Source organism: Aulostomus chinensis, chromosome 7, assembly GCF_037954235.1.
Source record: "Aulostomus chinensis isolate RoL2024-O1b breed Wild chromosome 7, RoL_Achi_v1.0, whole genome shotgun sequence".
In the NCBI taxonomy this organism is placed as follows: domain Eukaryota; kingdom Metazoa; phylum Chordata; class Actinopteri; order Syngnathiformes; family Aulostomidae; genus Aulostomus; species Aulostomus chinensis.
The window spans coordinates 12,720,001-12,745,722 of NC_141326.1; the positions used below are offsets into that span (position 1 = coordinate 12,720,001).

The 25,722-nt window shown below is 44.4% G+C and overlaps 2 protein-coding genes across 3 annotated transcripts in view; both read left to right on the top strand.

Moving 5' to 3' along the window:
* LOC147258576 (transcriptional enhancer factor TEF-1-like) overlaps nt 1-14,197 on the top strand; it is a 40,004-nt gene extending 25,807 nt beyond the window's left edge. For both annotated transcript variants that reach the window (XM_086208501.1, XM_086208500.1), the window contains 8 exons: nt 3,137-3,268; nt 3,798-3,847; nt 5,154-5,215; nt 6,963-7,090; nt 7,844-8,017; nt 11,047-11,187; nt 11,893-12,045; nt 12,334-14,197. In XM_086208501.1, the coding sequence (XP_086064627.1) occupies nt 3,137-3,268; nt 3,798-3,847; nt 5,154-5,215; nt 6,963-7,090; nt 7,844-8,017; nt 11,047-11,187; nt 11,893-12,045; nt 12,334-12,447 (954 nt within the window). In that variant the 3' untranslated portion in view covers nt 12,448-14,197. The remainder of the gene's footprint in view (nt 1-3,136; nt 3,269-3,797; nt 3,848-5,153; nt 5,216-6,962; nt 7,091-7,843; nt 8,018-11,046; nt 11,188-11,892; nt 12,046-12,333) is intronic.
* A 4,621-nt stretch (nt 14,198-18,818) lies between these two features.
* Nucleotides 18,819-22,392, top strand: LOC147258577 (ras association domain-containing protein 10-like). Its single transcript, XM_086207727.1, has one exon. The coding sequence runs from the start codon at nt 19,205-19,207 to the stop codon at nt 20,645-20,647; it is 1,443 nt and encodes a 480-aa protein (XP_086063853.1). The 5' UTR covers nt 18,819-19,204; the 3' UTR covers nt 20,648-22,392.
* Nucleotides 22,393-25,722: the final 3,330 nt, after the last annotated feature.

The window sequence follows — 25,722 nt, forward strand, 5'->3', positions numbered from 1 at the left end:
TGACATTTAAAGTAAAGTGTTGGGTATATGATAGAATTCACCGTGGATGATGAGCAGCTCGCGGACTTCACCATCTTGCCAGTGCGCTGCCATGATCGATAAAAAAGATGTGCAAGGTGGTGATACAAGTTGTTTATAAGCACAGTCGCGCTTGCGCAGTTCACGTCAGGGTTCCCGGTAGGTGGGAGTTCCCAAGCGTAGATTAATTCACTGTAAGACTGTACACATGTAAATTGTTAGAAAAAAGGAATGTAATAAGAGTCTGGGGACGTCAACAGGAAGACTGATCTTACGGCAGAGGCCAAAACTTTATTGAGAGATGAGAGAGCAGCTCTCGCAGCGCAGCCCAATTTTTCTTTTGATTTATTTTTTCCCGGAGCTTCCACAACGACAGCCTGACAGGCGACACAGTGACAAAATCAGAATGCGACAGGAAGGTCGCGGGAAACCTGGGACAATGCGGGTTGCCTTTTTCACACTGCAGGCGAGCCGAGCAGAAAACACCGGGTTGCTTGGAGGGTCGGTGGACGCGGGTCGAAATGCGGAGTCGACCCTTTCAGAGTTCACCCGTGTTTTTGGTGCAGTGTGAAAGGGGCTTATTACAGATTTTTTTTATATTATTTATTGGATTTTTACTGCCATGTTAAAAAAAGAGTGATAATGTCTTATTTTGTACAGGGATATTCACAGTGTTACGTTATAAATCTGTCTTTAGGGCTGTTAAATCTTTTTCCAATTTACAATGTTAAATCCTCTTTTGTCGTGTCAAAGATTTAAAAGCCGAAGTTATTCCATTTCAATTCTTGGCGGTTAAGCAAAAGCGCCATCGCTAGCTTCCTTGCTGGCGCCGATGACGTTTCAAACGCCTAGCGCCCTTGCTCCTTAACTAGCACTTGAACATGTGCTCTGTCTGTGCCGACAGGTGCTGAAGTATGTTAATGAGGTTTGGTCTGGTGCAAGTCTGGATTGTCTGGGTGACAAGCCTCACTTCTCCAGAGTTGAAACACGTGCAACTCTAAAATAGCAACATGCCAAGTCCTTCCTCAACCTGGGGTTTAAAGGGAATTCCACAAGGGACTACTTGGTATGAGTGATGTCACGCCTGACACACACCCATGAATAATTACATGTCTGCTGACTGTCTCTTTGCGCCGTGCTTTGCGATCTGATTTCGTACCAAAATAAAGCTTGACGTGCTCCGAGCGCATGGCACACGCACAGCGCCATCCTCCAACCGCCCGGCGCCAGATCGTTTCACTAGGCCCCTATGAGTTCATAGGCCCCCTGCACCCATTGAGACCAAGCATGTAAATAAAGTGGTGGGAGTTTATACCAAGAGGGCCAACAATCTTAGACTTTGAAAAGCACTGATCTAATTTGCATTAATCCCTGTAGTCATATAGTGTGTAACATGAGCTCAAATCTCATAGAATTACAGAGCCTCGCGTGAACATAAGCCCCTTTTTAAATGTCTTCCTTAGGACCCAGTGGGTGTTTCATGGGATTTGTTTGACATTGAGGATGATAAAGAATAATCCAAGCCTCATTGTAATTAAACGATTGCAAACTGTAGCGGTACGTATGATGGACATACTCAGCCGTCTCAGTTTTCCTGCGATTTGACTAAAACACCTTTGTTGTTAGTTTCAGATGAATGAGTTTAGATCCAGGATGCTATCAAACCCAAATGGTTGCTGGTGTTTAATAAAACAATCCAGCCTTGTTCCCATCTCAGAACCCTCCCTAATGTTATTACCTCCTCTGGGGCCACAGATTTCTCTCAATGCCAATTAGCTGCAGCAAAAAGGCCAATCACAGGTTCTCCTCTAATTCCATTTTATTCAGCAGTATCAAGACAGAAAAAACACCGCTCCGCAAGTTCAGACTCTCTCTCAGTAAGGGGTGTGAGAGTCCTTGCCCCCAACGCAACAGCCCCTATCAGTGGTGATTTATCTCTGCTGCATGCTCGTCGTTGTCACTGCTATGACTTCAGCCGGGCCAAAAGCCAGATCACCACACCCAAACAACACGAGCACAGGAAAAGTGTCACATCCCCGCTTGTTGTTGGTGAAACAGTGGATGCAGACGTGACCTCACACTGTCAGACATTAATGGGTTGGCGTTTTAAGGTGCGACACCAAACAGTAATGATGACAGGACTAGATCATTGCTCTGCCCCGGCTGTTGGTCAACAAATCAATGTATTGATAGGCAGAAAATCAATTATTTCTTCTTCCCAGCTCTGCTATTGTGTTCTGAGCCTCCACGAGAGAATTTTTACTTACTGCAAATCTTGCTGTCTCTGTTTTCAGTCGCTCAGTATTTGGCTTAGATGTCTAACTTTATTTTTCAAGTCACAGTGGGATGTGAACTACTCTACTCTTTGGAATTGATCAGGTTTATGAGGGCCTGAGCCCGAAGGTACTTAGGCGCAAAGACCCTATTGACTTTGTTGTTAATGAGATATGATCAATTTTGGTTTTAGCACCACCTTATGGCCAGATGTTGCCAAATTTGGCACAACGGTTAGGTGGGACGTGAAGACTAATAATCTGACGTCTGTTCATGATAGAACTTTCTGTGATTGAGATATTACATCACTGTCTGCCAGTCTCCGTCAGATTTATGAGCCGAAATGTGCCTAAAATGATAATCTCGCTTAATTTGCCACCTAGTGGTGGGCATGTGTATATTTTTTGCACCTGAGGTACGTTCAGGGGTCCGTACCAGTCGGGAAATCTCACTTCCATAACTTGCAGGGGTTAGACTGCAGTATTGATTTATAAATTGGGAAAATACTTTTCCAAGCCTTAGTGATTCCATTAGGGTTCCCAGCACCACTGGTACTGGGAACAACATTGCTTTGCTTATGTCGCTCCCAGCGAACTCGTGCTTGGATCCTTAATTAAACATGGCTGCAGGTTTCCACGGTGTCTCACTGCCCCCTCAACATGGGACAGTTTACTCTGCAAGATGTCGATGTGTGTCGTCAGAACGAGTCAGACTAGACGGTTAGGAGTTCCTGTTGGATTTTAGATTTCTCTCACAATCATCACAATTATTCTTCTCTGATGTTTATGCTTTTCATCTCTCCTTTTGTTGTGAGGAGTGTAATTGTGTGTTTCTTGTCGTGTAGGACCATAATGCCAAGGAGAAAGCTCTGCAGAGCATCTCCTCCATGTCCTCGGCCCAGATCGTCTCAGCCACCGCCATACACAGCAAGCTGCTGCCTGGAATAGTACGGGCCAGCTTCCCCGCCAACACACAGGTACCAGTAACTCACACACACACACACACGCACACACACACACACACACACACACACACACACACACACACACACACACACTACAACCCAAGTTTACTTAATCTTGACACAAATCATCCTGAAATGTGATGGGTTATGTCATACAGACTTGCTTTTGTGAGTCTCCACAGTGTGACATGGCTTACACATTTATGTCCTACAATACAAGGAAAAGACAATACACACACATGCACACACCCACACAGTTTTTTGTCCTTGTGAGACAAAATGCACTCCCTCTGCATTGGCAGTCTGGCTGCAATGAGGATCAGACACAGTGTCCTCACAGAACAAAAAGTCCAAAAGCTGGACAGAGTTATAGATGGAATCACGCAATCACGGTATTTGTTGTCTGGACATAAATCCAGAAAACACAAGGACACGAATGGTACTTTCAAACGTTTTCTCCTCACGGACGCACACAAGATCTCTGTAGAGTTTGTCGTGTCCAGCATCAGTCCGGAGTAATGACAGATGTTTTTATTTGCAGCTGTGGCAGGGGATGATTCCTGGAGGACAGTCCAGCTCCACCACAGAAGAGTGAGTCCCACTCACCGTTTTCTCTCTTCACAGCTTTGTCGTAGATATTGAAACGTGTCTCCACTTTTGCTGTGACCATTATTGCTCTAAGGAGACCCTAAGGTGACACACGCAAAAAAAACAACAACCGAAAAACTAAATAAACTGTCTTGTTTTCAACAGGAAAGTGTTAGAATATTCACCTTTTTTGCTACGAGTTTATGGTCTTGGCAAGACTCCCGAAAAATCTTTATCATGATGTGAGACTGCATGTAAATTTATTCAGATTTTATTCTGACTATTACACCGGTGGTGAATCTTGTGTTTACAAAGGAAGGGACAGATTATGCTGAAGATCACAAGATTTTGTTGGGTAAAGTGTTGTCTCCCCGATAGTGCGACACACAAAACATGGAACAAGAATTCCCACTGCTGAAATGAAGGATTCACTGGGTCTCTCGAAGTCTCATGTCACAAAAATTACTTTTGGGGGTCTTACGAAGGCCAGTTCAGAAGCTACACACAATAAAAGAAGAATATTTAAGTATAACAGGTATCTCATAGGGCGGCACGGTGGTGCAGTGGTCAGCACTGTTGCCTCACAGCAAGAAGGTTCTGGGTTTGAGTCCCGGCTCCATCACAGGATCTTTCTGTGTGGAGTCTGCATGTTCTCCCTGTTCCTGTGTGGGTTCTCTCTGGTACTCCAGCTTCCTCCCACAGTCCAAAGACATCAAGAGGGGACGAGGCTGATTGATACTCTAAATTGACTGTAGGTGTGACTGTGAGTGTGAATGGTTGTCTGTCTCTATGTGTTGGTCCTGTGATGGACTGGTGACCTGTCCAGGGTGAACCCCACCTCTCACCTGAAGGCTGCTGGGATAGGCTCCAGCCCCCCCCCGCAACCCTTAACAGGATAAGCAGAAGAAAATGGATGGATGGATGGATGGATGATGGATGGATGGATGGTATCTCATATGGCTTTAAATGGATTTTGGTGTACTTGAAAACTGAAACTCACTCTCTCACTCTTCCATTAGTTTCTGGCATGTGACTTTAAGTTCAAACCGCTCGTGTGTGTGTGTGTGTGTGTGTGTGTGTGTGTGTGTGTGTGTGTGTGTGTGTGTGTGTGCGTGTGTGTGGTTGCTAGTGATGGCAGATGTTACATGATACATGATGGCAATAAAGACATGAAATGAGGCTTCTATAGCCCTCAGAATCTCTTGACCTCTATGTTCCTCCTACGAGACACAGAACATAATTCCTTTGTGTACCGCTCAGGTACAATGTGACTGGCCATACTGAGTCTGTCTGTCTGTGTTTCTCTCAGTATCAAGCCGTTCTCTCAGCAAGCCTACTCTGTGCAGACAGCAGGGACCACCACCATCTCAGGTGAGAGGGACCACACTACAATTACCTCTTTTCTCTAAAGTGAGCAGGCGGTCCTCTCTCCTGCCATTTAGGCCGCCCTATCTCTATGGGGTGGTTTTTGACTGTGTCTGGACACCCCGCTTACTCAGAGGTGTGTTTGTGAAGAGGTCACACAGAAAAAAAGAGGAATCAAGCTCCCTTATTCGGGGGGGGGGCTCGATATATCGACCGTTATTGGCGGTCTACCACAGATATATCGTGGTATTCTGGTTTGCGCTGATATTCAAATCCTTTTTCTTTGACAGCACATAAATTCAGCAAACGATGCCTATGGTGATTTAAAAATGGTGTAACATAGTGTGTCCAGCAGAGAGCGCTCAGCACTGTCATGACGTCACGCGACTACACCACAAGCAGAATTGACGATAAGCGCAAAGTACCAATCTTATCTTTACTATTTCACTTCGTTCTTTACTTAAATGATCATGTATGAGATTAATACGTGTTTTTTAACAAAGTTTAATTTGCCTTCTGTTGTTCCGTAATCATATCAGTACAAAAAAAAGAGTTCACACTGAGCACAGAGAGCCGCTATTTTTCAGTTCAGCGCAAAAATTGGGCTCAAGATTCCCATACTGGTCCTCCTGTTAGTCAGTAACATCACTTGTGTTTACTCTCTTTTTATTTCTTCTACTACTGTAAAAGATGGCAAACTGAAATTACAGTTCATATTTCACGGGACTCAGTTTGCATATTTTAGTCGTTCAAATCAGTCCTGGTTAAAAAAAAAAGGAGTCACATTGCGATTTTTGTGTGCGCTATTGTGACATAATGGTGTCACGAGTCGACTTGCTTAGTTATAAAGAAAAACGCACACAAATGACTGATAATTATGACAATCTCAATTCCTTAATTTAAACGTACTAACTTCAACTTGTATGCAAAAAAAAAATACAAAAAAAAAACAACATTTGTGCAGCACCGTTGTCCAAAAAAACCCAACATTTTACATAAATAGATAGCAACAATTTACAAAAATAGAGCCGTTCCTGCAACGTTTGTCTTTTACTGCTCCAAAAGATAATGATACGCCTTTTCTGTGTGTATATAATCCCACCGTCTGACATGGTGCAGCTGAAATTGTATTTGCCCCCGAAAAGTAATTCACACATGTTTCAGTGATAACGCAGCATACGTTCGAGTTCTCCAGGGTCCATGCTGGTGCAGTGAGAGAGCTCTCAAAATAGTTGGTAATTCTCTTCAATTACAGCCAGCTGTGGGCCAATGTTGTTAGTCCCATCTGTTAGCCGAGTTCAGATGATGTAGTGGACTGGACGCCCTGATCTCAGCGGCGCCAAACGTTTGCCTCTTTCAAATCAAAATTTTAAAACATATGTTGCTTGGTAATGTGTTTGAATGATTGGTGGTTTTACCGATGTACTCATACCGTGAAGTATCCTGTTAAAGAACATGACGGTTCATGATGACTTTTCCGAATGGAGTGTGTGAGCTTTGACTCCACTCTAAAACAGTTTGGCTGTGTTCGCATGGCTGTAACATCTACATTTGTTAACAGGTTTTCAGAGCTGCACCTTCACAACCAGCCAGGCTTCGTCCATATGAACCCTAATGGTGTACATTTTACACGTTTGTAACAAAGAATAATGCCGTTGAATGGCGTGATTGAACATAATGGGAGTGATGACAGTGGTGATGTGAGGCTAAAAGAGTGTGTGCACGTGTGTGTGTGTGTGTGTGTGTTATTTAGGCTATGAGCGTCCTTCTGCAGCCCAGACGCACAGAGAGCCGGCGTGGCAGGGTCGCTCTATTGGCACCACCAAACTACGACTGGTGGAGTTCTCATCGTTCCTGGAAACACAGAGGGACCAAGAAGCAGTGAGTACACACAATCATCCACCCCCCCCCCCCCACACACACACACACACACACGCCTCTGAATAACCTTTGTGCAGCTCAGTAGAAGCCGTCTCTCCGTCATCCTGTCACACGGTGTATTCAGTGCCATCGTTCTACCTTGGGCTCACTGACAGCTGGCGTTCATCTTATGGCTCTTCTGTTTTGACAGTTAAAAAAAAACCAGTGTGTCGACTTTGACTCCGAGTGCTGTCGTTTTGTTTCACGAATGTTCTGCATCGCTATCACAGAAACGAAGCTGGAGGTGCGTCGCACCTCAATGACAACATACTGTCAATGTTTAGTGGTCGAGAAGGAAAGGAAAGGAAATCTCTTGTGAAAAGAAAAGGTTCTTTATGAATGTTGTACCTTTCAAACCTCTCTGCAATGTTAGTGGCCATCGTGTTGAAGGCAGCTCTGTGTTGTGTATCGCTAAGCAAATCACTCTAAAAATCTCAGTGGCGTGTCCTGCGGTTGTTTTTGGGACAGCCGTAACACAAAAACTAAAAATGGTGGTTCAGAAGGAACATCAAACCAAAGCTAGTCTGAGCTGCCTGGGTCTCATTCATCGCGCTTATTTATTGCTTGTCAATCTCTCCAGGATGGTAAGTTTTGAAGAAATGTGTCCATAAGAACATTTCAGATCATTTCGCTCCTCGTCTTGACCACACAGTGAATGAACTTGAGCGTAAACCATCCCTGTTGGTCTGATTCATCCTCCCCCCTCGCCCCCAGTACAACAAGCACCTGTTTGTGCACATCAGCCAGAGCAGCCCGAGCTACAGCGACCCCCTGCTGGAGTGTGTGGACATCAGGCAGATCTATGACAAGTTCCCTGAGAAGAAGGGCGGCCTCAAGGAGCTGTTCGGCAAAGGCCCGCAAAATGCTTTCTATCTCATCAAGTTCTGGGTGAGTGAACCAGCACGTTCCTACTTCCTGTTTACGGGGTCGTTTGTGTGATTCATCGTTATCATCCCCTTTACCATCAGCGTCACTGTTGCCATGCGAAATAATGAAGAAACGTCCAAAATATTTTTCTGTGGATTAAAACTAACCTGTATTTTTCCACCATGTGCTTACAGGTGTGTGTGTTTGTGTTATGTCATTCCACCCGGGATGTGGAGGTGGTGGGTTGATGAAACGCTTTGTTTGAACACCTGCTCACCCCCTGACTCCCAGGTCGCTCTGTCTTCACGCACGTGTTTGTCTCCCATGACGATTTTTTTTTCTGAGGACGCCAGTTCAGCAGAGGACTTGTGACCTCTAGTCATGACTGTTATCATCCTTTGGCGCTACAAATAATCAGAGGGACACATATAAATGCCGTTTTTGTGAGATTCAAAACTTGTGACGAACCAGGAAGAGACTAGACCAGGGAATGAGGGGGTACTTGAGGGAAACCATGTTTACTGGTTGGTGGGGGGCGTGGCGGGGGGGGGGGGGGGTCACACCTGGCTAAATTTATACTCCAATATTTGGGTAGCGTTTGTAGCCAGTGACTCATTCCCACCTGAACTCCTCAGAATCCACCCCAAAACTCAACCCTGCTGCATTTGTACCTGTCGGCCAGTAACTCTAAAATTATTCATGTTTTGCAGATAAAGTCTTCCATGGCTTCATTAAATATACTGAAATTATTGTTATTATTATATTTGGTATGATTTAAAATGACAAAATCTTGCAGACTACGTTTTTGCGCGCATGAACAAGCACATGGACTCAGAGAATTGCCATACACAGAGGTCTGATAATCTACATTTTGGATTTATTAAACAATTGTATACGAAACAATTTATTTCTCTGCACATTTTTTGTCCTATGATTTTGTTTGGATGCAATACAGCATGTTAACTATTTTATTGCCAACCCCCCCCCCCCCCCCAAAAAACATAGATTAAAAAAGTCAAGAGTGATGTAAAGCCTTCAAAGAACTCCAGGGCTTCCTTCAATCTCTCACAATACAGCGCCATGACCAAATGTTACACTGTTTATGTGCATGTTTGCCAGCGTCTTCTCCTACAAGCAGGTCTACGGTCTGCAGGGTCACAACATGCGCGTCTCCTCTGTCTGACAGTTAGATAAATTAACTCAAACAGACTGAATAATAACTGAACATTAACGTCCCCGTGAATGGGGGATTTGTTGCAGGCGTATTGACTTACACACAGTATTAAACCTGTTTGTTGTCGTAATGCTTTGGCTGATCGGTGAAGCGAGAAATAAAGGCGAAAAGTCAGGCTCGTGATTTTGGTGTATTTCCATGCATTAATAATGAAAGAATGAAAACAAAATACTGTGCAGGAACCATTAAATTAAGAAAATAGTTATTGATCAGACAATAAAAACATAGTTGGCATCCTCCCTCATGTTGATAGAGTGAGTTAACAGAATTATAAGAGAAAAAAATTCCTTCATTCTACCCTTTAAAAGCCTGGGCTTAACTTTGAGGAGAAACTTTTTGAAGTAAACTTATTGAGAACTGGTACTTTATTTCCCACCAGCTTTGCTAATATTATGTTTTAAGTAAAACAACTGCTAACGTTTACAAGTGACCGTAAAACAGAAGTAAACAGAGATTTAATCCATTTCTTACAATTTAGCTTTTATGAAAGTTGAAAAAGGTGCTTGCTAAGAACCGCCATGCTTAGTTACTGTTGCTAAGTGGAACAGTATGGTACGGTGTGTAGCGATGCAGGTGATGCTTGTGATGAGGCTTCAACAGGTGTCCTTGTATGTAGCATGAATACAGAACCACAGAAAGAAAGCAATAATAATAATAATAATAAACTTTATTGGTATAGCGACTTTCATGCATGAAATGCAAAAGTGTGTGTGTGTGTGTGTATGTGTTTGTGCGTTTGTGTTCTATATGTAGTCCCCCTGAATTAAGGTATAAAAAATCTGCTGCTGTATACACTAACTATAATCTGCTTCCTTAACAGATTGTTGTCTGTGTGTGTGTGTGTGTGTGTGTGTGCGTGTGTGTCTGCGTGTGTGTGTGTGTGTGTGTGTGTCCTTAGAGAACTCATTACAAGAAGTACAAACCTCTCTTCAGTTTGTAAGTCAGGTGCAATGTGTTCTCGGCGCTGTGATGAATTACAGACAGGTGACAAATTAAAGGAAAACCTTGAATAATGGCAGAGAAACACAGTGACACCAGTGGGAGATGTTGCACTGACGTGTTAGACAGCACGCTCGGAAGAATGGTGTTCATCAGGCTTCTCCACACCAGCAAATGGCTGACCAACGCCATGCATGTTATGTTGGCTTCTCATTTGGAGTCATAGTTAGAGTCATATGTTTTAGCCAAAATAATATAGAACAAGTGAGAATTCATGTGACCTAAATGTCTCGACGCATCTGTTGTCTCATGTAAATGGGAAATGATTACATGGTTCATGAACTTGTAGATCAACACAAGCTTTATCAGCCTTGTTTCACTGTTGTGGCTTCTCAGCGAATGTTCATTGGTTGAGCTGAAACTGTATAAAGTGTCAGACCAGCTACTATGAGTGTGACTTCGCAGGCTGCACACAGTGCCTCAGTGACCAAATGACCAGCAGAGGGCGCTGTTGAGTCCTGCCAGTGTTAGAGAAAGCTTCTTCCTCTCTTTGGGCCTCATTCATGAAGTGTTCTTATACACTCATTTGTTTTTTGGATTAATTTAGCCCTCAGTGTAGTCTTACAGACAGGAAGCAAAGGCCTCTTGTAAAATGACTGTCACTCAAGTGACACATTAGATCGCCACAGCAAGGAGTTACAAATAGTCATCAGCCTTTATTCCTGTCTGTAAGACGAAGTAGAGGGCTAAATAAGTCCATTAATATGCAAGACCATTTCATAAATCAAGCACTTTATTCTTGTGTTTTTCCTCATTTAGTGAATCATAAGTGACATCAACAGTGTAAACAAACCTGCTTTTACTCCTCTGTCGGCAGGCGGATCTAAATTATAACGTGCAGGAAGACCCAGCGGCCTTCTACGGTGTCACCAGCCAGTACGAGAGCTCGGAGAACATGACCATCACCTGTTCCACCAAGGTCTGCTCCTTTGGCAAGCAGGTCGTGGAGAAGGTAGAGGTGAGAAAACATGCGGTCTACTTTATTGATGACATCACTCAGAGGTGACAGTTTTTAACGTGCAGGCGCTGTGGTTGAACAAAGAAAAGACAGACCAAACTTGGAAATCACCGATTGATCCGCAAGTGATCAGCGTGAAAATTGTTAATTACAGCATGCATCTTGATTTTGACACGTTTATCTACACCAGGTGAAGGCAAAGGGAACGCACTGATGCAACTGATTCCAGTCGGTCGGTTTAGATCGTCCCCCGCCCGACGCGGCCTGATGATTTGACCTTTAGACTGGACAGAAACAGTTGTAGACGATAGTTGCGAGAGCTGTGTGAGGACAGGAAAGTTACACATGGAGACTTTTCACAGTCAGCAACTCTTTATTGATCCAGAAAGCAAAGTTAACAGATATAAAATAGCTAAACAACTCACAAAACATACAAATATGTCATTTATTATCCCCCTAAGCAGAGAATAATTAAAGTAAAATAGGTAGGATAGCGGTGCAGAAATGCTATTGGATACAAAACGGTGTGAATTGCAATAAACTGTATTTAACTGGGAGTAGATTTCAGTAAGGCACACCAGAATTGTAGTTTGAATTAGTTCTTTCACTGTTCTAACACAGATGTATTCATGGCATTTACTTCACCTAAACCAGTATTTGGTGGTATTTGCGTTTAATGCTGAACTTCTCCTCTCTTCCTCTCAGACGGAGTACGCGAGGTTTGAAAACGGGCGTTTTGTTTACAGAATCAGTCGTTCTCCGATGTGTGAATATATGATCAACTTCATCCACAAGCTCAAACACCTGCCAGAGAAATACATGATGAACAGTGTGCTGGAGAACTTCACTATTCTGCTGGTGAGGACATGTGTCTGTGTGTGTCTGCGTGTGTGTGTGTGTGTGTGCGTGTGTGTGTGTGTGTGTGTGTGTTCAAGCATGAATAAAAAGGAATGAATTTCTTACCTTGTTGGTGTGTTAACGCGTGGGAAGGCACCTTGCATTGTTTGTGGATTCATATATCAACACTTGACTTTTCCTCCTCTTGTGTGTGTGTGTGTGTGTGTGTGCGCGCGCACGCACGTGTGTGCGTGCGTGTATGCGTGCGCGTGTGTGTGCGTGCGCGTGTGTGTGCGTGTCTGTGTTCAGGTGGTGAGCAACAGAGACACTCAGGAGACCTTGCTGTGTATGGCATGTGTGTTCGAGGTGTCAAACAACGAGCATGGAGCACAGCACCACATCTATCGACTCATCAAGGAATAACACACCCACCCTGTCAAACGCACACACACGCACACACACACACACACACACACACACACACACACACATATGGCCTTTGCCCGGTGATAAATGGTGGTCTTTCAGCCAAAAAACTTGGAAAAGAGGGAAAAAGGGCTGCATTTCCACTGCTGTTCAACATCACAACAACATTGGGGTCATTTTTAATTAACACCAATTGTGCAGCAGAGTCTTTGACAACAGGAGCATTTCAACACAAAATGTTAAAAGTGAAAATGAGACACTCGTTAGCCGCAGCAGTGGCAGTGCAGCCACACAGACACGCCACACGAGAATAGACCTGGGTGGTTTTCCTGAGAACATCTTGACTCTGCTAGCACCAGGAGATGACATGTCTCCTGCTAATTGGTTTCTTCTCCACGTTCTCCCACTTATAATGTATTTTGCACTTCTGATAATGCAAATTTGTCTTGTTTGCCTTCTGGAAGCTCAACCACGGTGAAAAAAAAAGAAGAAGAAAGAAACCAACGCAAAATCAAACAACATTTTCCCCCTGAGACGAGCGTGTGTGTTTTATCTGCTTAGATAAACACTGAAGGTCAGACCCTGTGTATCACCAATAGAGAAGGTTGCTGTTTGGAGGAAATAACACTACTGCGTTATCACATAGTTAGAGGTATTGAGGTGATTTTGTACAGATAGCAACTGCAAATTGTGTAAGCTGCATTCTTGCACAAAAAAAAGGTTTGTCCCAAAGAAAAGAAATCAGAATTTGTACCTTTTTGTATGTTTTCTTTGAAGAAAAAAAATAGCCTCTTAACTTTGGGAAAATTATTATTGATAGTAGCATATAGTCTATATTTTAATTCCAGGAACACTATCTAAAATGTATGTTAAAAATAAACTATACATAAAAATTATACAATTCAGGTAAATTTTTGTGCTTCATTTAGATATATGAAAATAAATAAGACCATGTCGAATATCAATTGTGACTGAAACATTGGAAAGCACTGTGAATTTTATAACTGTACATCCCAGTTGTTCATGGTGCACAAGAGAAGAAACCATTGGAGATAAACCTATGATATTCCTTCAAATGAAGCATATTTTAACGAATTTTCCTTATACCAGCTTACTTGAGCTTTACTATGTCTGTACTGACTGATGTGGTTGAGACCGAAATCCCATTACATTCATATTTAGAAATAAAAATGGCCCTGGTGATTATTGTAATTGTTACGGTTAACCCTGGCACCTGTTTGTGTGTTTTCCCTGTCAGTATCATGGCTAAATCTAGGAGATATTTATCTTCTTCTGGTTAGCTTATACAGTAGAAATCTAAATAATAAAGTCATTTATCAAACAGAAACCAAAAACCGTTGTTGAAGTGTACTGTAGCAGGTTGGGGGCTCGTCCGTGTCATGCTCAGCAGCATGAAGTGCCTTTGGATGCAAACAGAAGTGTCTATGTCACAAAAATACTGGTCAATTGAATTGATGTTTTTAAAAAAAAAAAAAAAAAAAAACAGTATTGAGAAAAAAAACGTTTATTAAGTGAAGATAAGGAACGCTAATTAGCTTCACCACGATTCATTGTCTGAGGGCTAATTATTAAGATATCTGTAATGGCTGTTCCTTGTTGTAATTTGTAGTAACTGGTTTTTTTGGTTTGTTTGTTTTATTTTAAATTTGGCACAGGATGTAAATGAAACATGTTTTTGGCCACTTTGTGTGGCAGAACTTTCATGTGTTTGAATTTGTGAACTACATGTATGTGTGACTGATTAATGTTGGAACAGCTTGTAGACTGAATATGGTTTGGTGCCTCTTTCGGAACGCTGCGCCTGTTGGGGGCTACTTGCTACTGTAAGATTCAGTTCTATCTCAGCCGTATTCCTTCACTGCAATCAGGGGCAAAAGTTAAGCTGGTTCTGTGAAAGGGTTCGCTCCCAGCACCTATCGAACCTGCGAATGCCCCTCGCAAACTGGACGCACAAAAACACTGTCTGGGTTCTGACTTCCCTGAAAAAAAAAGATACAAAAGCGTTCACTGGCAGGTCAAACGACGCTGCAGTCGTCCTGGTTTCCATCAGTAAGAACGGAAACCGGACACACTCGTGCCCTTTACGATGCTGTTTAACGAGACTGCATCTTCTTTTATTACTACAGCACAGTTATGCTAACGGTAACTAGCTGCTAATCTTTGACAGTAACATTGCCGCATGTGCTACTTTCTCTAAACCAATGATACAGTAAAGATTTACAATGTTAATTTGTGAGCTTTAGGGATGCTAGCAGGCAGATTTAGCCTCTGACAGGGCCGCCTATGCCTCCAGATTTAATGCCAAGCTAAGCTAACATGTACTGTATGGTAGCTGTAGCTTCATATTGAACGCACATACACGAAAGTGGTATCAATCCGCTCACAGATCGCTCCGCCACAAAGAGAATATGTAGGTTGTTTTCCAGACTGTTGAAATATTCTTTGGTTAATTAGTTGCAAATTATTTTCAGTCTCCCACATACCACGAGAAAAATCAAAATAATTAAACCCAAAACATGTCCCCACCTTTTCATTGAAAATGTTCATCTTATGTGCTGACAGCAAACGTGTGAACTGCTCAGACACATCAAACTGACCCACGTGGTGTGTGCATATTCAAGCCTGAGGCCCGCAGGTTCCTGATAGAGGGAGGAATGTTGACTGTCAAACCACTGCGACCAGCTGGGATCTTATGTGGTGTCCTGACTACAACCTGCTGAAAAACCCACCTGGGTCAACCTGAACTCTCTGTCTCTCTTTTCTCTGTCTTCAGTTATGATCTGGTCTCCGGAGTCGTGGCACGTACGCGACTTGTCTAGTGTAGAGGATTCTTTCTGGACACCTATCTGCCAGTGTAGGTTTACTACATTTGGACTCAGCTCTTATGTCTTTCCAGGAAAAACCCCTTTCTACTCCGCCGTCCCAGCAGAGTGTAACATGTCACAATGCAAAAGTGCCATTGTGTGTGAACGTTATCTACCGCCAAAGAAGGACGTCAAGAAATGCAGACGGTATGAGTGTGCACATGCCTACGCCCCAGCCTACAGCGTCGGTTCATTCCAGAAGTATAAATCAAGCGGTCCTTAAACTGCTGAATAATTGCCAAAAAAAAAAAAAAAAAAGGGATTGACCCACATATACACGGATTGCTTGTGAATTGAAGTTGCACAGATGTAAGTAAAAAAGAAAAAAAAAAGAATACATACAGTAAATCAACAATCCTGGAAATTGAGCGAAAAGCTCAAGGCCAAATTGGTGGAGATTTTTAGTTGTTGTTTTTTTAAAAGATAATCATTTGTTCACAAATGAAAATGTACTTCAGCAACTTCGCCTCTCTCGTAAGAATGGACACCTCCTATCATCTTGGCTGGCAGACTGAGGACACCGGCGTGTGAGACTCACTTGAAACGTCTTCAACGATTGTCCAACATAAATGTGCATTTACAGCGTCGCCCGTCAGAAAACAGCGACTACCAGACTCCTACAGGTTGTTCAGAGGGCTTCAACGTTCAGTCACCTGCTGAGTTTTCTAATCATCGTCGTCCATGTTGTTACCGTCGTCTTGTACGTGCAAGTTGGATATTTATCTTCTTTTCGGAACCACACGTGGCACAGAAATCCTGTCTGTAATCAGTTCCAAAATGGCCTTGAATATTTGCACTCCGGTGCATGTGCAGGACATCTGCGTGTACGCTGAGAGTTTTTTGATAAGGTGCTTTGTATAAAGGTGACAATAACGTTTATTACAGATGTTGTGTATATCTTTGATATTCTAATGTTTATCCTATTTTGTGAAGAAGAGAATACATCTAGGAGAATCCAAAAGCTAGTCATGTGTGTCTGTTGGTACTGCACAGGGTCTGATCTTTGCTTTGTAACTTTTTTCCCCTCATGGCTAAGAGTATGTTTAGATATTTTCTAGCTTTGTAGAGACTTTGTACGCATATGCTATTCAGTTTAAAATAAATGGTCAGTTCAAAACTGTTCTCCCGGACTGTTTCTTCACTCTCTAATCCACATAAATGTTAGATTTCCACCGACCTCTGGCACATCAGGTTCTCTGATTGAGGTTCCACGACACTCAGACGTCTCCATGGCAGCAGATGAGATGCGGTTGAATCTAGTAGAACCTGGATTTTATGGACATTTGAGTGTTACATTTTTTTTTCAAGCAATAAATTTTACAGAAATGAAGGAACCTATATGTTATTGTATATGTTGGAGAGAAACTGGGAACTCTTACTGGTTGACCAGTGCTGCTATACTCTGCTGCTATACTGATGTAATGACCTGTTATAATACTGGAAGTTGTTGGTAAGTGAACCTTGAGTGGAGGATAATTTTTTTTTTTAGCTGCGTTGAGAGCCAATGGTGGCTCCGATGGTGTAGTTTCATTTACAAACACTGAAGGGCGCCATAATCCCAAAAATTCCCAGCACTGGGACCCTAAACATCCCGCTCTGAGGAAAAAACAAACCCTGCCAGTAGTGTTCATTTCCTCTCCTTGAATTATTCTCTTAATTATTATCACACCCTAATGTTTTTGGTAGGGTTAACATAGAATTTAATCAAACTGGTGTTGTGTATTTTCACCCAAAAAAAAAAACTTATTTCAATTTCCTGCAAACTTTTCCTGCAATACATGAAACGATAACCGAGGATTTACAGTTTTACTAGTCAGTGTTTTGTCCAGTGATTGAAAAACTCAATCAGAAACTGCTGAGGAAAACTGTGCCTGTGTGTGCGTGTGTGTGTGTGTGTGTGTGTGTGTGGATGGAGGCGACAGGGGGCTGCCATATTATCAGACAGACATGCTGACCTCACAGGAAATGAGATCAGTTAAAAGAAAAATATTTGGTGTTATCTCACATCCCACATTCATCATAACACTCTTCTCCATCCAAATATTGCTCTAAAAGTGGGTTGATTCTACTGCGTCGTTTGTGTCTGTGCGCACACACGCACACGCACGCACACACACACACACACGCCTCAAGAGTGTATTTGTCATCCCAGATGGATCTCTAAGCAGTTATTTCACCAACAAAACCCGGCCTGATGCATCATTCTCAGCTGAGGTTAGAGTATACAAACACGCTAATGGCGGCTGGTGGGGATAATCACTCTCCATTAATGTAATACACTCACACCAAAACACTCTTAATGCAGATAAATCCTTTTATAAGGTTCCCCAACCTGACTCCAGCCTGAAATAGTTCTGAGTGGAGGAAGGGGTCAGATACGAGCCGTCTGCTGGGTGTCATAAATGGATTTCCTTCTGCTCTGCGCTCGGCCCGGCTGGGTTTTATTGAACATACATGGCAGCCTGATGAGGGTTACGAGGATGGAAGCGTAGAACAACGTGAAGCACTGCAGAGCAAGAGCCGCAGTGTTCCAGCTGCAGTCCGTGGCTCCTCCTGGCTTGGTATCATTAGCTATTGTGTGTTGTGACATCATGAATAATCGCCGCAACTGCAGGCAACAAATCTTAGTTTCACCTTGGTCTGCAATGACCCTGCGCAGGTTTGTAGTTTGTAAAAACTGCCTTTAAAAGCAGAAAGAACGATGACGGGGTGGTGGAGGGGGAGGTGGGGTGGTACTTGTACTTCGATGTAGTGGCACAAACTAGAAATAAAGCAGTTTTCAGGTGTCTCTACCTGGACTTTGTATTTCTGACTTTCACGACTTGCATTTTTGAACAAATCTTCTCTGCTGCTCGCATTTTCAGAATAGTCCCTTCAGTTTGCATCTATTTGTGCAGGATTATTGATGTTTTTTGATTCCCAACATCAAGCCTGAATTCAACCACAAAGTTTGCGACAATAACCAGGCAATCAGTGTAGGTCACCAAAAGGTTCCCCCAGAAGAGCAGTCACTGAATCCGCCCTTCAAGGGACTAGTTTCTTCATTTCTACTTTGAGTAGAGTGAGTTTTCTTTTTTACACAAGTATCTGTACTTCTGCCACTCATTCACGTAGCATCCCGATAGCAGAGTTCCAAGAACGACCCTTCAGTCTTCATGGTTTCCTCGATTTCTCTGTCGTTGACTGGTTTCGTGGGAACACTGCATTAAGAGCACAGCAAATTTGTATTTTGAGGAAACAGGTTCATCAGATGCACCAGTATTGTTCAATATACGGTAACGTCATCACGCTAATCATATTAAATATAAGATCAACGCTCATACATGAGATGTGCTGTATCAAATATACAAGTGAGTTCAAAGGTGCGTAACTTTTACTGTGTGTGTGTGTGTGTGTGTGTGTGTGTGATAAGTGGAGGCGTGTCTCAGCAGCCTCCTGTTCAGCCGCACACACACACACACACACACACACACACACACACACTATAGCAGCTCGTCCGGAGTCAGGGACGCACCTCCTCCTCTCCTCTCCCAGCAGTGTTGTGATCGTCTGCCGGGGAGAGAGAGATGAGGTCCGGGCAGGGAAACACGACACGCAGGCTGGACACATACGGAGGCGTGTGACTTATTTGCATAGAAACTCCGACAGTCCTTCATCTTGTCCTTCAAGGTCATAAATTCGGACTTCTGGATGTTTTTTGTAAGTGAACGCGCAGCGACAGAGGCGAAACTAAACATTCCGGACTCTGATGTTTCTCTCGGATATTTAATCATCCCTCTCCGCCGGCGTAGCCTGGTCTGTCTCCTGATTTGAAACAGAAAAGCCCACAGAAGAGTCGCTGACGAAACTTTGGCAGAGTTGCGCCGGAGATGGAGCCGGAGGAGGGCAAGATCTCGGTGTGGGTCGGCCGGGAGGAGAAGCTTGTCTCCGGGCTGACGAAGCGAACCACCTGCGCTGATGTGGTCAAAGTTCTCCTGGAGGACCAGAACTTGCGACAGGGCGCCTCGGCCGCGATGTTGTCGGGCTCCCCTCAGTCCTACTGCGTGGTGGAGAAATGGAGGGGCTTCGAGAGGATTTTACCCAACAAGACCAAAGTCCTGCGGCTCTGGAGCGCGTGGGGGGACGAGCAGGAGAATGTGCGCTTCGTCCTGGTGAAGAATGAGGCTTCTCTGCCCAACATCGGACCCCGCACCGCCGAGGCACGGGTGGTCCAGAGCCGCGAGAACTGGGGTCCGGGCGGGGTGATCAGGGGCACCGCCAGGACCTGCTGGACCGCCGCGGCCGCCGCCGCTAACCTGTCCCAGGAGAAACAGAGGCGCATTGTCAGAAAGGCCTTCAGAAAGTTGGACAAGATGAACAAAAAGAAAGAACAGACTGTTTGTAAAGAGAAGGGCTCCGCGGAGAAGATGGAGACGCTGGTCCACCTGGTGATCTCGCAGGATCACACCATCCGCCAGCAGATCCAGAGGATCAAGGAGCTGGACCAGGAGATCGAGCGCTACGAGGCCAAAGTGCACTTCGACCGCATCAAGCGCCACGGAGTGAACTACGTGCAGGACACATACATGGTGGACGCGTCCTCAGACGGCCCGGCTCCTCCAGACTGTAAGAGCAAAGCGGAGGGTCAGGACGCGCGGTGCTCTGCGGAGACGCTTGCGCAGTTCGAGGAGTACGCGCGCCGCTGCGAGGAGGTGGTGCGGCTGCAGGAGGAGCTGACGGAGCGCGAGGCGCTGGTGGAGAGCATCACCGGAGAGATCCAGGAGGAGCTCAACCGCAGGTGGATGAAGAGACGGCGGGAGGAGAGAGGAGCAGAAGCGGAAGAGGACGCGAACCGCCTCAGGGAAGAGATGTATCTGCTCCCTGTAGCCTCAACAGCGGTAGATACAGACGTGGAGAGTCTGTCCGAGGACGAGCTGGCCCTGGAGGAGGAGAGGATCAAAACACAGCTGGACACCAGCCTGTACATCGGCCTGAGGCTGAAGACAGACCTGGACGCCATTAGAGGGGACTTGGACCTAAGTCTGGCGCTCTGGGAGACCAAGGAGAACGAACTGCTGGATCTACTGGCCAAAGTTGAAACCATTGAGATAAAGCAGGGCAGCAGCCAACTGTCTGATGACATGAAGGGAGATGTGGGTGCTGCGAGCACCGAGACTGAGCTGGAGTCAGCAGAGAAGAGCAGTGTGTGGGTGGAACAGGCCAGAGGTCTGTCAAAGACCTGCAACACAAATGATGAGGACTCAGACACGGGCCTGAGCTCCATGCACAGCCAGGACTCAGACAACCCGCCCGTGTGTGAGTCACTGGTGTAGACCAGCTCACTGTGGGTCGAAGCATCTTGGACTTTTATGCAATTCAAAGGCACAAACTCAGGGGCAGAGAAGTCGGTGTTGGCAATCGTGGGAGACGCTCTTCCTTCCTCTTCCCAGAATGCACCTGAGCACAGACACTGCAATTCAATAGCAATACTTCCTATGTAGTTGTCGCACAGTAAGCTGGAGTGGGCAGCATGTTTGGGGGGTAGCCGAGCATCGTCTGTGACCTCCATGAGGTGAGTTAACGAGGACCTGCTGATTAGGACAAACAGCCCAGACAAGTATTAAAATCAGCGCCTAGAATCCGTAGTGTCTCCTTAACCCCCCGGGTTCTAAAGAGTTAATAACAGCTCGCTTGTGTCAGTAGAGTCTGATTCTTTGCTGAAGAGGCTGAAAGTGTTTTAGAGACCTCACGAGCATTAACATCCCCTTGGAGTCGTCCACACCAACTAGTGAAGAGCCATCCGCCATCCAGCCCCGCACAGACAGACGTCTCACTCCAGCCCCGCCAAAATAAGACTGAGCTCCCAACAGCAAACCTGTCCTGTCCTCTTAAGCACAAAGTTATTTATTTAATCCAGTTTTAAAGCTGGCAGGGGGAAACATTTGCTTCTGTTTTCTTATCACAGCTCAGTGATTTTGGAGTGTGAAACCCCCGTGGATCCACACCTTTGTAACCCTTCAAAACAAAGTTGCAACGAAACTCATGAATCGTTTCATATTCCTGCAACTTGTGATCGATTCAGGCTGAGACGGCTCTCACTTTCTAATCTGAATATGTTTGGATGCCTAAACGGGAGAAATTTGACAATATTTTTGCAAGGACAACATGAGGAAGGAACCACAGAGGGATGAGGGGTCGCTCGAGGGATGTTTGCATCTGCATGAAGTTTGAAAAAGTACGAAAAGGACAGATATGAATAAATCTTAGTCCCTGACAACGTGGATCGACTCCAAAAAAAAATCCTGAGAAATATTAAGTCGCACGTCGATTAGAAAAATATGAGAAAAACTACGAGGTCAGGCAGAAGTTGATAGTTCAGAGTCTATTTTTCTAATCATCAACAACATGCCCAAAGTGGGTGAGGGCAAAAGCACTCAAAGTTTTCTTTGCTTCTTTCTTCTCTTCACAAAAGTAACTTCCTAATGCAGCTTTTCAAATTCTAAATTGTTGAAGAACTGTGTGGCCGACTGGGAGTCCAAACCCTTTTATCTGGGTCTTAAATACACTTTTACATTCTTTTGTGAGCACAAACTCTTGTAACATTAGACTTAAATGCTTGTGGGAGAAGCAGTCCTGTTTAATAATCCCACAATCCTTTGCAACCCTGAAGGCTGTCACACAAACTGAAAATATTTTTGCCTCGGTTCACTTTTAGCATCGTCGAAATTGTCACGCGCTTTGATGAACTACACATTTATTCAGGAGACGTAAAGAAATAGAGGCGAGTGGCACACACACACACGCACGCACACACACACTCACTCACACACACATTTAAAAGACCACCGCTCATTTAGTATTGTCCAGTGATGTCAAGTCTTACATGTTTGACCTGTGATCGTTTGATGGTGAGAAGTTCGTCCCACCTGTAAGAGTCATGATTCGGTTTCTACGCCTCATCCTGAAGCACCTGCAGCTGCTCACGAGCCTCAGTCCCCCCCTCCGTCAGCTCCTCGGAGGCTCTGCAGATGCACCGTAGCACATCATTACTGTACACGTGACTGTAAATGTTGAAATAAACAGCAGAAAAATCCATCTGGTTTGTGTGGTGGCTTTATTCACAGCGACGGCTACGACTTCCGAGTTGGCGTCTTCGTGAGCCACAGTGGCAAGCGTGTGAATGCGTGTGTGTTTTGTCATGCATAGCTGTGTTTAATTCCTGATTGCTCTTGCGTGAACTTCTGCACTAATGGCGACGGGATGGAGCAGAGGGAGAGACGCGGATGCACGAGCTCATGTTACCCCCTCAGTAACACACACCTTCACCTGCTGTCCTACGAGCGCCTGACGAGCTGCTGCGTCTGTGGCACTGTTGTTAGCAATGAAATGAACCAAACATCCATGATTGGGACTCCTAGATGTTATTAAGGTCGACATTTCACAGGGCTACAAACTTTCACCGGATTCCCTGCTCAACACACGATTAGAAAACCTGAGCTGAATATATTAAATATTAATATATGAAAAAGATTCCTGATTCAAGTAAGGAAAGAGCCTTGTCCAGCATGTAATCTACTTTCAATACTTCATCGCCTTCATGGGGTTTTTTTTGTAATGAAGTTATTTTGATGCTAAGGTTTGAACCTTCTTTCATCCAGGCAGCGTTGAAGAACCATCCATTCATACTCATGTATATGAATTTTAATGTGTCAAAAAAGTGAGGCAAAAATCAAGATTTCCAACTCATAACAAACATAGCAAATAAAACCCTTCATTTAGTATGAATACGATCATCAAATGGCACAGGAAGGCTGGAGTCAGCAGAAACAGTCCTTATTCTGCTCCTTTTTTCTAGAAATGGAGAAAAGGTAGAAAATGAGGAGCAGCGTTAGAAGTGGGAACACCAATAAACGTTGGAGTCCGGAGGAAATCCAGCGAGCTCGCAGAACTAAAGCAAAGCAAACAGTTCAAAGTTGTGTGATCTGTTCACCGCGCCTCCCGGGTGATGAATATTTCTCTGTCAGAGTCACTCCGACTTGGACTGTCATGTCTGGGGCGTCGCGTCATGAACGTTTTCACTGCTGAGCGACGCCACGCCCTGTTGCTCCGACCAGCATCCAACATGTACAGCAATGATTTCTCTCCAGGCTCCGTATCCACAGCGTAACCTTCCACAGGGGAAACGCTCTTCAGGATAGAGAGGAACAAATACAGTAAATGTTTAGCCAGCAGGCCTGCAGCATCATGGGCACCAGTGGGGGGAATTCCTGGAAAGTTAGTGAAAAGGAAACAGGAGGATCTGTCCACTCATGAAAGCTGCTTCTCTGAAGCTAAAGCAGGGGTTTGGAAAATTTGCATTACTCGCTGTCAGAGTTTGACAACATGGTTAACATAGACAAAATAATTCACTTCAAAGGGATTATTGCAACATCAGCAGGACATGTGAAGAAATTTAACACTAACAGTCAAATTCATGTCAAAGTTTGATTATGTGTGAGATTTTTCTTCCAACAAGTAAGATTTGAAGGAGCAGTACGTCGGACTGTGAAGCCTGCAGTTTCTGGCCCTGGATTACTTCCTACATGATCGTTCACGTGTTCTTCACCAGCCCTGTGCTATCAATAATCACTTCTGAAATGTCACAGTTTTATCAACGACAGCTTTTCACGACAAACAAATACATGCTGAAAGAAGTTAAAGTGCGAGGGAGAAGTGACGGGCTGCCTGAATTTGAGGGCTGAACACTGAAATGCGTACCAGCTGGTGGGTTGAAGGAAAAAGATGAAGGGACGAGAGAATTCCTGAGTGGAATGAGACTAACGGAAGAACACTGGAGGACAGAGACGGACCAGGTATATTAGCTTGTGCTGTGTTTGTTGTGACTGCAGCAACCAGGTCCTGGGAGCTTACATCCAACGAAAACCATTTCAAATCCTGACATATGCAGGTAGCAGTCTCCCCCCGAGGGAGCGTCTGCCAGCTCCGCTGACTGTCAGCCTGCTGAGCGCCGTCTCATGTAAATGTCACTCGATACATCTGCTGTCATCTGATAGCATCTGTCTCATTCCTGCGCAGTCGGCCTGTCAGCTGGTGACAAATCGCGGTGTTAAAATGATCAGCGGTTGCATTCACTAGTTCTGGAGTTTGATCATTTCGGATAAACCTATGAATGTTTGAGTGATCCGTGCTGGCGTCCTCAGTGGCTGCCGCGGTTACACAGTCCAGTTCAGCCGGCATCAGTCGTCTCTCCTCCTCTCGTCCTTGTCAGTCTGTTGCTCTCTTGGCCTCATCAACCGAAATTGTCATCTGCGGTGATGTTTTCGAAATATTCCAGGCGGTCAACAGACATTCTCATTAACTGAAACCTTCCATTGCACCAGACTTTGCGATCAACTCTGTGCAAGAGAGCTGAGCCTCATTGAATGCTGAAGGGACCAATTATTGACGAGATACTCAACACTTCCTGTCTGGAACGAAACAGGTTTCAGTTTACAACGTTGAAGTTGTGCTGGTTATCAAAAGTCTTTGTTTAACTTTTTATTTACAGCTTGTATATATAATTGTGTTAAGTTTTATCCCAAATGGATAAAAGAAAGTAAGTGTCGTCTTTCATCATTTGTGGGCAGCAGCAGCATCTTAACTGCCCGATGGCACCAAATGCAGTGCAGAGGTTCAGCAGGCGATGATGAACATTTGGGCCAAGTTTTAAATCGATGTGACCGACTTTTGTCAAGGCAGCAGACAGCACTTTCTTTACTGACACAAATTGTTTGATGAGCTTGAAATAGTAAATTCTCCATTTTGCACAATGTTGTGCAACAGCGCCACCTATCGGGCAACTGGCACCAAATTTGGCACAGATGTTCAGTAGTTCGTTTGTAATGATATGACCAGGGGTGAAAGTGGCTTAAAAGTCTTGCTGGAACTGTACGCACGCCCTTTGGGTTAAAAAAAAAAAAAAAAAGCGCACGCCCAAAGGCCCCACCAACGAAGTTTTACGGTTTTTAATCGGTTTTGGGTGATTTTTATTACAGTTTTCGGGTGTCTGTTCCCCACACAACTGCAGCCCTCATAGCCCCACCCTTCCCGCGCTACCCCTGGAAATACTTTGAAAACTGCTGTTTACAGTAATGGCCCACTACAGTGCTAACAACAGGGAACAGGCAGACATGAAAAAACAGATCACCAATATCACTCAATGATTTATTCTTCTTGTAGGTTCTCACTGGCAGACTCCACAGAGACAGTCTCTCCCTGGAACTCACTCTCATCAATGAGTGGCTCTGATTGCTAATTTTTTCTCTTACTTCTTCAACTCTGTCACATTGTCCCTTAAACATGTCACTTATTTTACATAGCATTGTGCCAAAGCAGGTAGCCAGCAGCCTACTTCTTTGATTTTGCCCTC